Source organism: Mytilus galloprovincialis, chromosome 4, assembly GCF_965363235.1.
Source record: "Mytilus galloprovincialis chromosome 4, xbMytGall1.hap1.1, whole genome shotgun sequence".
NCBI lineage: Eukaryota > Metazoa > Mollusca > Bivalvia > Mytilida > Mytilidae > Mytilus > Mytilus galloprovincialis.
The window spans coordinates 16,237,099-16,254,039 of record NC_134841.1 but is presented as its reverse complement, the minus strand read 5'-3'; the positions used below and the strand labels follow the sequence as shown (position 1 = coordinate 16,254,039).

At 31.3% G+C, this 16,941-nt stretch overlaps 1 protein-coding gene across 10 annotated transcripts in view; it reads left to right on the top strand.

Annotated features, from left to right (window-relative positions):
* LOC143071480 (IQ domain-containing protein H-like) overlaps window positions 1–16,941 on the top strand; it is a 46,452-nt gene that overhangs the window by 23,780 nt on the left and 5,731 nt on the right. For 5 of the 10 annotated variants that reach the window (XM_076245805.1, XM_076245804.1, XM_076245799.1 and 2 more), the window contains 14 exons: window positions 653–673; window positions 3,754–3,887; window positions 4,481–4,558; window positions 5,214–5,322; window positions 6,209–6,436; window positions 6,736–6,886; window positions 8,816–8,991; window positions 11,415–11,687; window positions 12,168–12,356; window positions 12,750–12,870; window positions 14,391–14,665; window positions 15,665–15,850; window positions 16,197–16,322; window positions 16,750–16,811. In XM_076245805.1, the coding sequence (XP_076101920.1) occupies window positions 653–673; window positions 3,754–3,887; window positions 4,481–4,558; window positions 5,214–5,322; window positions 6,209–6,436; window positions 6,736–6,886; window positions 8,816–8,991; window positions 11,415–11,687; window positions 12,168–12,356; window positions 12,750–12,870; window positions 14,391–14,665; window positions 15,665–15,850; window positions 16,197–16,322; window positions 16,750–16,811 (2,129 nt within the window). Of the gene's footprint in view, window positions 1–652; window positions 674–3,753; window positions 3,888–4,480; window positions 4,559–5,213; window positions 5,323–6,208; window positions 6,437–6,735; window positions 6,887–8,815; window positions 8,992–11,414; window positions 11,688–12,167; window positions 12,357–12,749; window positions 12,871–14,390; window positions 14,666–15,664; window positions 15,851–16,196; window positions 16,411–16,749; window positions 16,812–16,941 lie in introns of all 10 variants that reach the window. The other 5 variants (XM_076245806.1, XM_076245801.1, XM_076245800.1 and 2 more) reach the window with 2 other exon arrangements.

Genomic DNA, 16,941 nt, shown 5'->3' with positions numbered 1-16,941 from the left:
CTGCTTCAAAACAATTTCTTCTCCTTTGAGAAAGTCTTAGTCTTGCTAGGTAAATTATGCTGCTAGACAGAACTTTTCATTTTATAGGTAAAGCTGTTCATGTTTTTAATTGATAGATATGTTTGGTAGACATCATTGTATACAGATTCTACCACAGCATCAACTTTTATGCAGTATCTCTGCTTAAGACCGTGAAATTAATTGTGAAGAGAAAAAAACAATGTAGTACCACATGAAGTTCAGTTTATAATATGATGTTTAGACAATATGTTAACAAACTTTAATTTTCCCTTTCTTCACCCTGACTGATCAACACACTTTTGTTCTTGAGACTTGAGAAGTTTTTCCTTTCAGTTACAACCACAGATAATTTGTCTAACAATTAAATAACTGAGAACAATAGAATCACATTTTATTATCCAAAATGAACTTTAAAAAGTTTGAATTAGCTAAGAAATTCTAAATCTATAATAAAGTTTTGGTTAAACAACTTCATAGATCTGTTGATGCAAGAATTAAATTACCAAAGGGAGATAATTTGAAGAAAAAATACATGAAAATATTATAGCAATCTTATCGGTTTTTTTTAAACATCTTCCTCTCATTAGAATTAGTTATATATATCCATATTTATTATTTGTTGTATTTTCAGCCAGGGACAACACCACAATTGGTACATAAATACTTTTTCTATCAGGGTTTGGTTTGCACCTGTATAGATATATATCACCCTGTAGGGGGTAGTACATTTAGTTAGTAGTTTACCTCATCTGCTTACATGGTGCATTCTTCCTTTGCATCTTTCTCTTAAGTTATTCAGGAAAAATTTCAAAAGTTTCATTTTTTGAGATATGTTATGAAAAGGTAATGGTTTGCGCTTGGTAAAGGAAAATAAATACATATGTGCATGTTTCTTTTGAAAGATGACTTAAACAATGTTTAATTCCTAAAGCTTATATTTACAATGTTGATGAAGTTTTAATAGTGTCAATGATACACATGGGATACACATTATTAGAAAGAGAAATTTAGAATATAGCCCAGACATTTAGAGTAATGTCCCCTGATCCTTTCCCTGTTCTATTACAATTCACCTTCCTGTAGAATAAATTTTACAGGTCCAGTACTTAAGATTAACTAACCCTTTCAGCAGACTACAATATTACATACTATTTTTATGCTCCACCTACGATAGTAGAGGGGCATTATGTTTTCTGGTCTGTGCCTCCGTTCGTGCGTCCGTTCGTCTGTGCGTCCGTTCAGGTTAAAGTTTTTGGTCAAGGTGGTTTTTGATGAAGTTGAAGTCACATCAACTTGAAACTTAGCACACATGTTCCCTATGATATGATCTTTCTTATTTAAATTTCAAATTAAAGATTTGACCCCAATTTCACGGTCCACTGAACATGGAAAATTATAGTGCGAGTAGGACATCCGTGTACTATGGACACATTCTTGTTTCTCTCTGACTGTTGTCAGCAAAATATATTTTTCATGACAAATGATTGATGTATGACCGTTAAGTTTGAATTTAAAGGTCTTGTGTTTATAATTGTAATATTTTAAAATAAATATTTAAAAAAAAAAAGGAATGTGGTATGAATGCCAATGAGATAACTATCCACCAGAGTTCAAATGAAGTGGATTTAAGTCAAACCTAATTTCAAACTACAAGCTTAAATGTAAGACTTGACTTCTGCTGCAATAAGAGAATTCAATTGAAGGTTATTTTTGGTTCTCTACATTTTGATTCCGTTTGTTAAAACTTGAGAGATTGGTCAAATTAACTCTATATTTCATGCCATATATTCTTCAAGATTATAAATTTACATTTTTAGCCCAAAAGTTGCCAAGATCAAAGTTTTCCTTCAAAGACTGCCATCATATTGAAATATATGTGACTGTACTACAATATCAATTCCTTAGTTTTTTCATAGATATATCATGGATCAAGAATGAAGAGATTGACAAGGTTTTATTGGCTAGGTTGGATCTTCTCTAAAAATCTACTACAGATTATAATCATTCAATACTGTTTTTGTTTTTAATATAGGTTAGCCTGTAATTCAGTGGTTGTCGTTTGTTTATGTGTAACATATTTGTTTTTCATTCATTTTTTTACATAAATAAGGCCGTTAGTTTTCTCGTTTGAATTGTTTTACATTGTCTTATCGGGGCCTTTTATAGCTCACTATGCGGTATGGGCTTTGCTCATTGTTGAAGGCCGTACGGTGACCTATAGTTGTTAATGTCTGTGTTATTTTGGTCTTTTGTGGATAGTTGTCTCATTGGCAATCATACCTCATCTTCTTTTTTATAGTAGTCCAGAAGAGAGAAATGATTATTTTACAAATACTTGAAGCACACTTGAATATCATAAATTTCAGATTCATATTTTAATTGAGTATTTTTTATTGGTTAGTTACAGCTTGGACCATGCAGTTTAATATGGTTAGCTCACCTAGGTGTTGCAGTAATAGAGCGACCTCTGTATTGTAAAGACACACTGTTTAATGTATTTCACATTAGTTATTTTGTTACAGCATGACAAATGGCATGTTTTGATTATTTCTCAGTGATAGCATGAAGTTAAAACTTCTCTTAAAGTTTGAACATGTAGACTTTTAAATGTTTCACTTATTCGTAGCCATCATGTTACAATTGGCAACAGTTAATACAATGGAGACTGAATACAATTTATTGTTTCATTGATTACAGTTATTTTTATGTTTTATTGATTCATGGTAATGATATACTGGCTTACATTCAAGAATAAATAATTTTAGCATCTTTCTCTTTTTTACATTCCCTATGAAGTTCTATATTAATACAAATTTTTGGTCAAAGTTGTTTTTGATGGAGTTGAAGTCCAATCAACTTGAAAATTAGTACACATTCCCTATGAAATGATCTATCTAATTTTAATTCCAAATTAGAGTTTCAACCCAAATTCCATGGTCCACTGAACATAGAAAATGATAGTGCAAGTGGGGCATCTATGTACTATGGACACATTCTTGTTTTTCAAGTATCAAAATCAAATTATAGTTATTTATCTCAATTAGAAGTATATATTTTTATGCTGAATATGAAATTTAATGACATTTATTGTTTTATGTCAGATGTTTATTCAGAGTTACTTCCCATTTTTGCAAGTTTCTGATGACAGATATAAGCTCGTGTATGAAATTTTCACATACAAATTTACTTTCAAGCCCCAAACTCTGCCGCTATAATATGAAAACAAACAGAATTTTACTCTAAAGACCTGCTCTCAAAAAAGATATCCCTTGTAAAACTCTAGCAAGGTGAAGTAATTTATTAAGAATCTGCTTATTCTATCGGCTATCACAGGTTTTTTTCTACACGGTTGTATTTGATGTAAGGATTGCACATGTACACTAGTCTGAAAGTTGAATATTGTCTTGTGTATCTTATTCTTTATTCTACAATAATATTCAAAGAATTATTTTATATTCACCAAAAAGTTTCTTCTTGCAAACAATATTTTGTCAACAACATTGATGATTTAATGAACAAAAAACTTAGATAAAAAATATTCCGTTGCAATCTATAATTTTTATTAGAAAAACTATGATTTGAAAAAAGATATAGTATACATATTTGTGATTGTTTCTGTCAACTTCATTATTCATTGTTTCCATGTCAAACAGCTGATGCTATATTGTACACTTGTATATTTGTAAAAAGTTTGTATATCAATATCTTGGTTATGTTTTTATTTAATTTTAGCCTCCACCTACTACTCCAGCCAGTGGGGACCAAAAGCAGATTATGCACAGATTTGCTATACAGAATGGAAAGATTCGAGACACTTCAGCAGATTTTATGGCATTTAAACAGCATTATTGCTTGTCATGGGGCAGGTTAGTTGAATTTGGCAATGCTTATACCCCCGTCATTTGTTCCCTGTTGGATAGTTATCTCATTTGCAATCCTTTCACAATTCTTATTTTTACAAGGAATACAATAACTGACTTTAAGGTAGGTTTTTCCAACATTGATTACAGGTTACCAAGATCACAGGATAAATCATGTCTTCCTAAACCTCAAGAAAATAATCACTTCTTATGAATAAAAACAATTATTGAATGAAATAGATAGAGAACTACAGAATAACTATTCCAAGAAATCAAATAAAACAAAAAGTTCAACAATTGGCTAAATAACAACACCTTTATTTACATTATTAATGCCAGATTTTGATAGGTTAATACAAGGGACATAATTTGATAGCAAATTCTCTATTATCCGTCATAGAGACATTTAATGAATTGTGGGCTTAATTCAATATGGATGGTTCTTATGAACAAGATGTTCTAATTTAATCCTTTTAATTTAAAATTTAATAGACAGTAATAACAGAACATTCAGTATAATATATTAATGAACACATGGACTTTCATTGCAACCAGTGAAATTATATATTTTAACTTCTTTATTTGTATGTTTATTTCAGCATTGTTACTATGATGGGACATCTACTAAGATTACTGAACAAATATATGATTCCTATTGCATTTATTAATGGTGATAGGTAAGTTAGTATTCTTTACTTTTTTTAGTCTGCAAACAGCCATTTTACTCTAGAAATAAAGGTGTACAAATAATCTTATCTGCCAATAATTAAGTTTACAAATCATGCATTTGATCAAACATTGATCATGAATGCAAAAAATAAGTATGCTGTTTCTTATAACAAAAAATATATACTTTATACATGTATCAACAAAGTACCCACAAGGGGCATACAGAGCATATATACAGAGTAGACAAAAACATTGATTAGTATACCAAAGGCTGATTTGTATTAATTTTCAATAATGTTGAGGTAATTATTTATTAGCATACATATGTCACAAAACTTTATACTTTCAGGAAGAACATTTTCAATTACATTGTAATTAGTTGCAACTAATGTAAGAAGTCAGATTATTTTTGCAAGTTTCCTAAATTTTGAATTAAATGACACCAAAGGATAATTTTCTACATTATAACATAATATTAATTGAATCCTAAGGTTTGCTATGATACAGCCAAACCAAATATAAGAGATGTTTAAAAGACAGTCTATCACTGTATGCTTGGGGTAAAATTTGGTAGCAACTTAGGCCTAGTAAGTGTAAAATCTTCAGCAACCATGGTTTGACAGAATTATTTTTTCTAATTAACTGTTATAATTGTTATTTCAGACTTGCAGATTTGGCATTGGAGTTCGAGTTAGAGAAAGCTCCATCAATCAGAGAAATTCTATCTGTTGTCATCAATAGAGATGATGTGGAGAATATAATAAACAAACCAGTAAGATAATATTGATAATCTGTCAGGATTACCCATGTACTCTTCAATACAACAGATGCACTTTTTTTTGACAATTTTGAAAAAAACTCTGCCTTTATATGTATACAGCTCTATGAGGGTCTAAATATGTATTCACTTCTGTATTCTTAATTTTGTAGGCCACTTTTCTCTTCTTTTATTTTTTTGCATACTATTCTGTATTTTGTAAACACCATCAGACCCTTATGTATATTTCATAAATATATGTATGTTTAATTTTTTTTTTGAATTTTTTCCCAATATTCCATTTTTATTTTCAAAATCAATCCATTCAACTCACATATATGTCAGAAGCTTTCAACTCTGCACATTAATATGATTGAAAGTTTTACATGCATATATATAATAGGATGATTTGCTACCATGATTACTGTACAATCAATCACCTACAATCTTGAAATACTTGCCACTGTTTTTATGCCTTATTTATGGGCATTATGTTTTCTGGTCTGTGCGTCTATTCGTTTGTTCGTTTTTCAGCTGTTCAGCTTCAGGTTACAGTTTTTGGAAGAGGTAGTTTTTGATAAAGTTGAAGTCCAATCAACTAACTTAGTATACTTGTTCCTTATGATATGATCTTTCTAATTTTAATGCCAAATTAGAGTTTTGACACCATATTCACAGTCCACTGAACAAAGAAAATGATAATGCCGATTGGGCATCCGTGTACTAGGGACACATTCTTGTTTCAATGTAAATTAAAGACCAATGCATGGGAATTTCTATGCAACATGTAATTTTATATCAGGTTTACAAGAAACATTACATGATTTAAATAATGAAACTTTACTGATTAACCATAATCGTTAGAGTGTAAACAATAAGAAATCTTGATTACTTTTGTTAGGGAAGACAATATAGAAGTTCATCAGGACAGGATATTGCAGCCACTAGAATACAATCGGCGTGGAGAATGTTCAGGGACAGGTCAGAGTATCTGGAATACAGGAGAAAGAAATGGGCAGCTGGTGTCATTGCCATCTCATGGATCATGCATATTAAAATGTCTAAAGTCAGGGAACAACTTCACCAAACTAGAGATGATAACCTTGAGGCGTTCAGAAGAAGGGCAAAGGTCAGTTATATATGAGATGTACAAATGTTTATAGCACTCTCATGTTATCTTGTTCCAAAATTAATTTCATAATTGAAAACAAAAATAGGAGATTCAGATTTTTTTTTATATGTTGACTGTCTTCTTGTTAATTAATATTTCAAGTAGACTGGAATTACTGTCAAATAATAAAAAAAAAATAAAGAGTTTGACTGAATTTTGTAATCTATCATATTTTATGAATCTGATCATGAATAAAAAAATATTTAATTTGCAATATTAAATCAAAATACTTTTATTATTTTTTTTCTATCTTTCAGAAATTTGCAATGTCTTGGGATCGCATCAAGAATTCTAGGAGAGTTATTATACACATTCCTTCTCTTGGGTTGTCACAGGATATCAGAGATAATATCAATGACTTTGCAATCAGACAGAATACACAAATGGCTCGGTTGTGTGATATTAGAGGTAATTATATACAATATATTCTATTCAAAACTTCAGGGAACTACATTTTATAAAAAAAATAAGAGATGTTTTATGGTTGTAACCCATTGTGGGAGTTTTTTAAATATTTTTTTTTGGAAAAACATTTCTTAGTTTAAGAACTTTAATTACCGTAGATACTCGCTTATAAGTCGGAAGTTTGGGAGTAAAATTCAGAATCCAGAGAGGGGTACCAACTTATAAGCGAGATCCAGCGACCAGAGGAAAAATCCATGAAAAATCCAAGCTCGAGAAAAGTGGTCAGGAGTGAATTTCCTGGTCAAAACTACGTCGGTGATTGCCAAACCTACATAAATCCCTAAATTAAAAGTTTTTGTTGAAAATAAATGAGTACAATACTGTCTTTGTGTTTTATTTGTTCTCTGTTAACATTTTTCTGTCAATTTGTTTTGAATTTCCGACTGTTTCCGGTTTGTGTATTGATTTTCATGGTCAAATGGTTTGTGCATAAACCCAAAAGAAAATGCCAAGAACCAAAAATGAAAACGAAATAACAATGTACCAACTATGTAAAAGGATGTATTCAGCGGAGTTATTGTGTCATTATTGTGATATCATGATATCAATTCAATACTTATAAATCATACAATAATCAAAAATAATTTTAAGATTCATTCCCAAGATCAAAATATTATTCATTAAAATGTCTCAGGTAAACACAAAGATTACAAAATTGATTGGCAAGCCAAAATAATCCATTGATAACCCCTAATTAAGAGACAAAGAGTTGTATTCACTAAAGGTGTGAAAAACATCAGTGATAGGTGAACAGATATGACACTAATGAGTTGGGAGTTATTTTAATATAAAGTTGATTAGCTTCACTTAATTTTTTTAATCCTTTATAAATCATCACAATATAATGAGAATTATGAAGTGTACATGCTCCTTTAACACTGAGTTATGTGTGCTGTGAAAATATTGATTGACTTTAAATTTTTTCAGGTTCATATTGGTTTATGTTCGCTTTTCTCAAACAATAGGTTGTTAGTCATACCCTACAAAATCATTGATGCATTACGTAAACAACACATGGCTAATCTGTTATCAAACAGTGAACAAAACAACAGGAATAAATACATCTTTATTATTAAACATATATAAATTATCATAATCAACATCAACTAAATTCAAACCAAACAAACATTCATGCAGAAAATGAATATAATTCCTGGATTTGCATTGGTTTTACCGGCGTTCAGTAACTGTCACTGACAGTGTCAGCTGCAAACAAAAATGTCCAAATTTTGTCTGACTTATACGAGGGTCAAGACTAAATCCTCAGAATTTGGAGCTGAAAAGGGCATCTTACTTATAGTCGGATCGACTTATAGGCGAGTATCTACGGTAAAGAAACACAGTGTAAAGTATGTTGACTTTTTGAAGCCCTATCCGCAAGTGTTACCCTTGGCTCAAACATATTTCAGTATGTTTTACCATCTGTCCTATTTTCTTTGAAAGGGAAGCTTGAACAGTTCCTCAGACACCTTCTTTTATTTGTTTAAAGCTTTACGATGTGAAAAACAGAAAAGAATGAAAAGAAGGACAAGCCAAGACAATTATTTTTTTAGGAAAATTATTTTAAGACAAACTAATGCCCATTTTGAGTAGCAAAAGTAAATCATCAAATCTTTTGATATGTAGTAATTATCCCTCCACTTTATAAAAGAATGGGCTTTCTGTTTTACATCCGTTCATCTGTCTGTCCATCCCATGATTAAATATAATTGAAACTACATTATAAGGATTTCTGAAATTTGATTTCAGGGTTTATATAAATTAGCTATCCTGTGTGATGCACCACTTTCATCAGTTAACAACTTTCTTGGCAGGCAGGGCTATCATCCGTAAGCAGTAGCTCTCAGTTTCACCTATTGATTTCTGTTTCAGATCCCAATGTAGATGTGATTTATGTATCTCCTGTCCCCATACACGATGAGACAGAGCAGTATTATTCCAAACTTTTGGGTCTGAAGCATGCGGTAGATAGTGGAGAGGTCGAGGATCAAGCTAATATGGGGGAGAGATATCATGTTATCATGCCAGAGGCTATAAATAGCTTCCAGGTAAACACTTTAATTCAAAATTGATCTGATTCTATCAATTTTCTGTCTGCACAATGTGATTAAAATCATATCAACAAAGTTTTGAAGATGTCCATATATATGTAATTCCTTTCGAAATTACTGAAATTAAGTAATGGTGTGTTAACAACAATGATATGCAGTTAAGTGAAACATGGTTCTTGTACATTGTGTAATTTGAGATTATTATTTACCATTCAAATTTGTCTATTTTATTGTCACTAGAATTTATAAATTAAATCAGACTCAGTTTTGACATATAAGACATCTTTTTCAGTTCTAGAGAAATATCTCTATTTTGGTGAAGTGTCTTACATTTTAACAACTTTGTTTTCCAAAAAATGTTTCAAAGAACTACAACAGAAAACTGTCCATTTGCTGCTTGAGGAAAAAAATAAATGTGCAAACATGTTCAATCTTTTTTATGTTTTAACAATCTATTTCAGACTGCAACAGGTGTTAGTATCTATTACACTTTGTGTTAGGGTTGTTCCAATAAAACATGGATAATACCAGGGGAAGGCACTTTATGAATGGTGTAACCATCTTAGAAGATAATTTTAGAACTTCTCTTACACTTTCACTTTATAAAAACACCCACTTAAATATGAGATTCTGATCTGCCTTCCCTTGATCCCATGTATGATAATATGTAACAGCCTTTATGTTTTTATATTATTATTTGAATTATAATGATAATTATCACTATCATTGTTATTTTTATTGTTATTATTTTAATTATTATTATTTGCATAACTAGTTGTTAATGATTTTCATAATTCATGAATAGTTTGACATGCATTTGCTTGATTAACTGAATTGTTAAGTATGTTCTTTACATTATACATAGAATATAAAGGTACTTATAAGATCATATCAGTATATTAATGATATAGTACTTTAATTATCTACTTTTAATCATGTATTTATGGGAATGCAAAAGGCAACAAAGCTTTATATATTCAAATTTTGACAAGGAAAAAGGCTTATATATTTTATATAAAGGCTAAAACTAATATAATAAGGAGGACTAATAAGTGTATGTTCATTGGAATAAAAAGATAATTATGGTTTAATCTTTGGTTTCCCTCAATTACATGAACATTATGAAACTTATTCACAATGCTTATGACCACCAAACACAGGTATTTTTTGTTTTGATATTGAAGAGATCACTTTTGCTGGTCTCCACTTATGTCCCTTTATAAATGGATTTTTTTTTCTAAATTTGCTTTTTCCACTATCAAATATACATTTAGTAGGGTCAATTTCACTGTTCTTGAGTTTGTCCCTTTATACATTTGAATAGAAAATGTCACTTTCACTGTTCTTGAGTTTTGTCCCTTTATACATTTAAATAGAAAATGTCAGTTTCACTGTTCTAGTTTTGTCCTTTTATAAAGTTAAATAGAAAATGTCACTTATTGTTCTAGTTTTATTCCTATACGGATTTAAATAGAAAATTTATGAATTTACAGTATATTTACAATAGATACATTCTTCCTTTATGTATTGATTGTTATACCTGGCAAATTCTATTTGGAACCATAAAACTTTATAATCAAATTACCTGCATTCCTACATGTTAATATAGATTTTAACAGTTTTTACCTTTACCTCTTACCTTGTTTATCATTAGAAAAGAATAATATTTTTACGTTAAGAAAAAAAAAAACTTTTAATTTTACATGAATACAAAGTTACATTTTTAACCAGATTTTTGTGTCAAAAATGTCGGTTATTGATTTGGGGATGTACGGCGAGCGGGTGGGCTGCCAGGCGGCAACCAAATGTTGTCCGTACATTTACTCATGAAGCGTTCAACCAAACCTTTTAAAATTTTAATATGTTGTAACTGACAACAAAATGGAGGTCAAGTTCAATAATGACGATTTTGACTTTTACCGTTCAGGAGTTACGGTTCTTGAAAGTTTAAAAAATGTTGTGTCCGTGCATTTACTCATGAACCGTTCAACCAAACCTTTTAAAATTTTAATATGTTGTTACTGACAACATAACGGAGGTCAAGTTCAATAATGACGATTTTTACTTTTACCGTTCAGGAGTTACGGTTCTTGAAAGTTTAAAAAATGTCGTGTCTGTGCATTTACTCATGAACCAGTCAACCAAACCTTTTAAAATTTTAATATGTTGTTACTGACAACAAAATGGAGGTCAAGTTCAATAATGACGATTTTGACTTTTACCGTTCAGGAGTTACAGTTCTTGAAAGTTTAAAAAATGTTGTGTCCGTGCATTTACTCATGAACCGTTCAACCAAACCTTTTAAAATTTCCTATTAGGAGTTTTGGTCCTTGTAATATTGATAAATGCCAGAACACAAATAAATGTTAAAGAATCCGGTTTACTGTCATTTTGACAGCTCTTCTTATTTTTTTTTTTAGGGTCACCGATTTTGTTTGTCATCACTTCTGAAGTACAGTCCAAGAGCTTTAAGAAGAATAAAAACATTAATTAAAGGACGAGAGGCTTACATTGTAACTGGAGTACCACACAAGGATGACTTAGCTATAGCAGACTTTTTAGACGTTCCTATCTTAGCTCCAGAGCCTGAAGTAGCACATCTTTACTCTACTAAATCAGGGTGTAAACGTATCTTTGCCAGTGCCAATGTAGAAATGCCTCCAAGTGAATATGATGTATATAGTCTGGGTCAGGTAAGATTTTTTAATATGATAGATTTAATTAATGAGAAATAGAAATAGATATAGAAACTTACTATGTTAATCTTTATGTCACATCTGGCTTTTGTGAAGCAAAGTGTCAAATGAACAACAAACATCAAAAATTATAAATTATAATTTTTAAACTTTACTTAGACTCATTGTAACTTAGATAATCTTCACTAAGGGTCATTTGTAATGAACAATACATACAAACTCTTCAGAATTATTTTTTTTGGAAAACACAACCAGTGTTGTTACTTTGGTTCTGATTGTTAATTCAAAAGATAAAACAATGCAGCTACATGTATGAAGGATAATTTTGCCAGATGAGTTATTCTGCCTCCAAAGAGCCTCTTGTTTTATTTTAAGTATGGGAAGCTGTTTACATCTGATTGTCAAGAATTCAATAAATGCCTTGAATGCAATAAACATGTATATATGTAAGGTATTTTGTGCTTTTATTTTTTCCAGTTACATGAAAGTTTAGCCCAGTTAGTTACAGAAAATCTGACAGTACGTAGATGGTTATTTAAATTGGACGATGAGTTTGATGGACGAGGGATAGCTTATTGTGATATTGCAGACCATTTGCAGTGTTATCCATGGGCATTAAAAGAATCAAGGAGATATGGTGATAAATGGGACCGTAAATGGGCTCAGGTTAGTGAACAATGACATAACTGAAATGTTTAGATAGTATTATTATTCCTTGATACAATTTCCATAAAAGTGGGTTTGATAAAACCGCATCATGCAACATCCAAAGAAAACCACAATTATTGGTTGTACTGTGCCAAAATTCAAACCACAAATTTCATGAGCTATTGAAACAAAAGGTTGTGAACTGTTATCCATAAATAAAATGTTTTATGGAATCTCAATTGAAAATAAGGGAAGCCAAACATGAAGAGGTGAATTCTAAAAAGGGAGAAGTGATGGATTGCAATAATGCTTTTAGTGTGATAAACTGATCTTTCAAAAATTCAAACAAAAATGTGTTGTGCTCTGTGTTGTATTAATTTTCTTTATATTTAATTTGTTGTTGTATTGTAGGAAGCTGCTTATATAAAGATACATGCAGAAATTCCAGAGGTGCTAGCAACACATGCAAAGCCAGTAAATACAAAATTATATCCTACATGGGATTCTTTCCTTGATGCATTCCTTAGTCAAGGTAAATGAGTGGCAGAATGTGCATATTGTGCCTGATATTCATATGATGAAGACATAATCTTTTAATCAGTTTAATTGAGGTCTGGAGCTGGCATGTCAGTTAACTGCTAGTAGTCTGTTGTTATTTATGTATTATTGTCATTTTTAACCGGATTTTTGTGACAAAAATGTCGGTTATTGATTTGGGGATGTACGGCAGGCGGCCAGGCGGGCAGGCGACAATCAAATGTTGTCCGTGCATTAACTCATGAACCGTTCAACCAAAGCTTATAAAATTTTAATATGTTATTACTGACAACTATACGAAGGTCAAGTTCAATAATGGCGATTTTGACTTTTACCGTTCAGGAGTTATGGTTCTTGAAAGATTGAAAAATGGAGTTTCCAGTTGTGTCCGTGCATTTACGCATGAACTGTTCTACCAAAGCTTCCCAAATTTTAATATGTTGTTACTGATGACAGAATGGAGGTCAAGTTCAATAATGACGATTTTGACTTTTACGGATCAGGAGTTATGGTTCTTGAAAGATTGAAAAATGGAGTTTCCAGTCGTGTCTGTGCATTTATGCATGAACTGTTCTACCAAAGCTTCCGAAATTTTAATATGCTGTTACTGATGACAAAATGGAGGTCAAGATCAATAATGACGATTTTGACTTTTACTGTTCAGGCGTTATGGTTCTTGAAAGATTGAAAAAAGGTGTTTCCCGTCGTGTCCGTGCATTTTCTCATGAACCATTCAACCAAAGCTTTTGAAATTTTAATATGTTGTTACTGATGACAAAATAGAGGTCAAGTTTAATAATGACGATTTTGACTTTTACCGTTCAGGAGTTATGGTTCTTGAAAGATCGTAAAATGGCGTTTCCATTCACGTTGTTGCATTTACTCATGAACCATTCAATCTAAGCTTTTCAAATTTTAATATGTTGATACTGATGACAAAATGGAGGTCAAATTTGATATTGACAATTTTCACTTTCACCATTCATCAGTAATGGTTCTTGTGATATTGCCAGGACACAAATATATGTTAATAAATCCGGTTTGCTGTCGTTGTGACAGCCTCTTGTATTTATTTTATTTTGTTGCATCTTTTGACATCAGACTCAGACTTCTCTTGAACTTAATTTTAATGTGTGTATTGTTATGCGTTTACTTTTCTACATTGGCTAGAGGTATAGGGGGAGGGTTGAGATCTCATAAACATGTTTAGCCCCGCTGCAATTTTGCGCCTGTCCCAAGTCAGGAGCCTCTGGCCTTTGTTAGTCTGGTATGATTTTTAATTTTAGTTTCTTGTGTATAATTCGGAGTTTAGTATGACGTCCATTATCACTGTACTAGTATACATATTTTTTTAGGGCCAGCTGAAGGACACCTATGGGTGCGGGAATTATTGCTACTTTGAAGAGACATTGGTGGCCTTCAGCTGTTGTCTGCTCTATGGTCGGGTTGTTGTCGCTTTGACACATTCACCATTTCCTTTCTCAATTTTATATGTTATATATTCTTATTTGACAGGTGGAGTTATAGAAGCCTGTCCTCCATCAGATACAACAACAACTATATCAGTAGATATGTTAATAGAACCAACAGGAAAATTCAATATAGTATGCCTAGGTGATCAAATTCATGCAGATACACCTTTCAGTTGCTGGGGTGTGTCCATACCGCAGTCTTCTATAGAACCTGATGATTTAAACGTTGCTTGTAAGAGAGTGGCTGAAGCATGTAAATCTAGGGGGATTCTGGGACATTTCTGTGTAGACTTCATCACATTTATTGATCCTAAAACGGTAAGTGGTTACTGAATTTTAATTTTTGAAGTAATGATGCAAAGGACTAATTTTACCAGTGTCAAACATGGAAACATATAAACGATGCAAGTTTAAAAAGTCTCAACTAAAAGATTCTACCGTGTGCACTTCATGAGATATGATATTTGTCCTTTTAAAATACTTTTAAACACACAGTTGGCAATGCACTTAGAATATTTAATGTCCACTTTAAAAGTGATTGAAAAGAAAATGTCAATCAATAATGATGCAGTGGTAGAAGAGGATGGTAAAGGGGGGTGCTTGCACGAAAAAAACATGAAATAAACATAATTTCACGTTGAACGTGAAATAATTTCTGTAATGAACGTTGCACGAAAAATAAATACTTTTATTTGAACCTTTTGTGACTGAGTCACTGTCTTCTTGTATATATTAACTCTTTGTTTTACTTGATATTCCCGATTTTGTATACACATTTATGATATAATTGGTTTACGGCTTTTAAAAAAGTATTTCTTGACGATCCCTGCCAAGTGTTTGAATTTTATTTGAAAAATACCGAGCACGCAAAATAAGACTTTGAAAATCACGATGCATGTAAAATTAAATAAGCAGAACACGTTGAACGAGGCACCCGTCTTGCACGACTGAACGTCAAATAAAAAAGTAAAAACACGTTGAACGTGAAATAAAAAACGGCGATCACGTTGCACGAAAATAACCCTTTACCACCCTCGTAGAATATGATTTCCCACTGTTATTTGACCAGTTGTTAATCTAGTTATATAAGTGATTGCAAAGAACTGTATATGACTTCATCATATAGGTGTTTTTCTATGTTTTCATAATGAAAAATTCAGAAATCACCAAAGAAGTATTACCGTGGTGCATTATGATTAAACTCATTAACTCTTAATCTATTTAAGTTTTATCATATTTTGATAATCAAACCTATAATGATTTATAAAACAAAACCAATCAAATTCATGGTTTATTTTTTTTTATTTTTTTTTTCAGGAAACCCAGAAGTTATGGGCCTTGGATCTTAGTTTACATTTTAGTGACAGTCTGTCTATGTATCAGTTAATGCAGTATGTCAGTAATGGTGCTCTAGATACTACTACTCATGAGTTCAATGTTCCAGCACCTAAATCAGATAGTACAAAACGAAGAAGGAGAAGGCTAGCAGGAGAGAAAGAAGAGGTGAGTCTGATCATTGTTATGATCTCAGTCCTATTCTTCATTTTTGTTTTAATTCTATGGTGTTCATTGATTTATTTTTATTGAACATCTCAGTAATCTCAGTGTATATTCACTGTTAAAACAGCTAAATTGTTTTTTTGTTTTTTTTATTGATAAAAGAACTTTTTTTTTTGTAAATTTTTTAATAAGCACAAAGACTTTTTCAATAAGGTGCAATTACTTTCTGGAGAAATATCTTGTTTATTATGTATATTTTAAACCTTTTTGATTTAATTGAGTTGGAAGGATACACTACCAAACTTTATTACCATTTTGTTTAATTTTGTTTATTTGTATGTTATTTTAGGCCCCACCAAACACAAGTAGATATGGGGTAATGAGTACAAAGCTATTACACACAAACTTAGCAGTGGTACATTACAGTGTGTTCTTCCAGATGTGTAGAGCTCATGGTATAGGCTATGATATTAAGGTAAATTATTCACACAAACTTAGCAGTGGTACATTACAGAGTGTTCTTCCAGATGTGTAGAGCTCATGGTATAGGCTATGATATTAAGGTAAATTATTCACACAAACTTAGCAGTGGTAAATTATATTACATTTTTATGTAAATTATGGTGCATTCATGACAAATAGATTTAATTGAAAGAATTTTTCTGGTTTGAATTTTTAAATGGACTACAAAAAATAAGGAAGAAAGACGTCAAAGACTTACGGATCAAGACAGCTAAGAAAAGTTATTTCTTTTGATACTTTTTATGTTATTGCCAAGAAATCATTGTTATTAAAATACTTGTTTTCAAGAATCAAAACTGAAGCTATTTGACTTTTACATTTTGTATGTAGGTGAAATTTTTCTTGTAATTGACTTTATGCATACTAAATATATATTGCAGGAAAAACAAGGCACAGTGTTCACATTGATTGATAATACAAAGAGAGAAAGATTAGGAATGCTGTAAGTTGGAAAGAATTATTTAGATTTTTGTATTTAATAAAAGCCAGGAGGAAATTAAATTACAGGCATGAAGGTCTACTACAATTTGCATGCTCTGAAATTTGCAGTAAGTTAATTTGTTTGCTTTTCT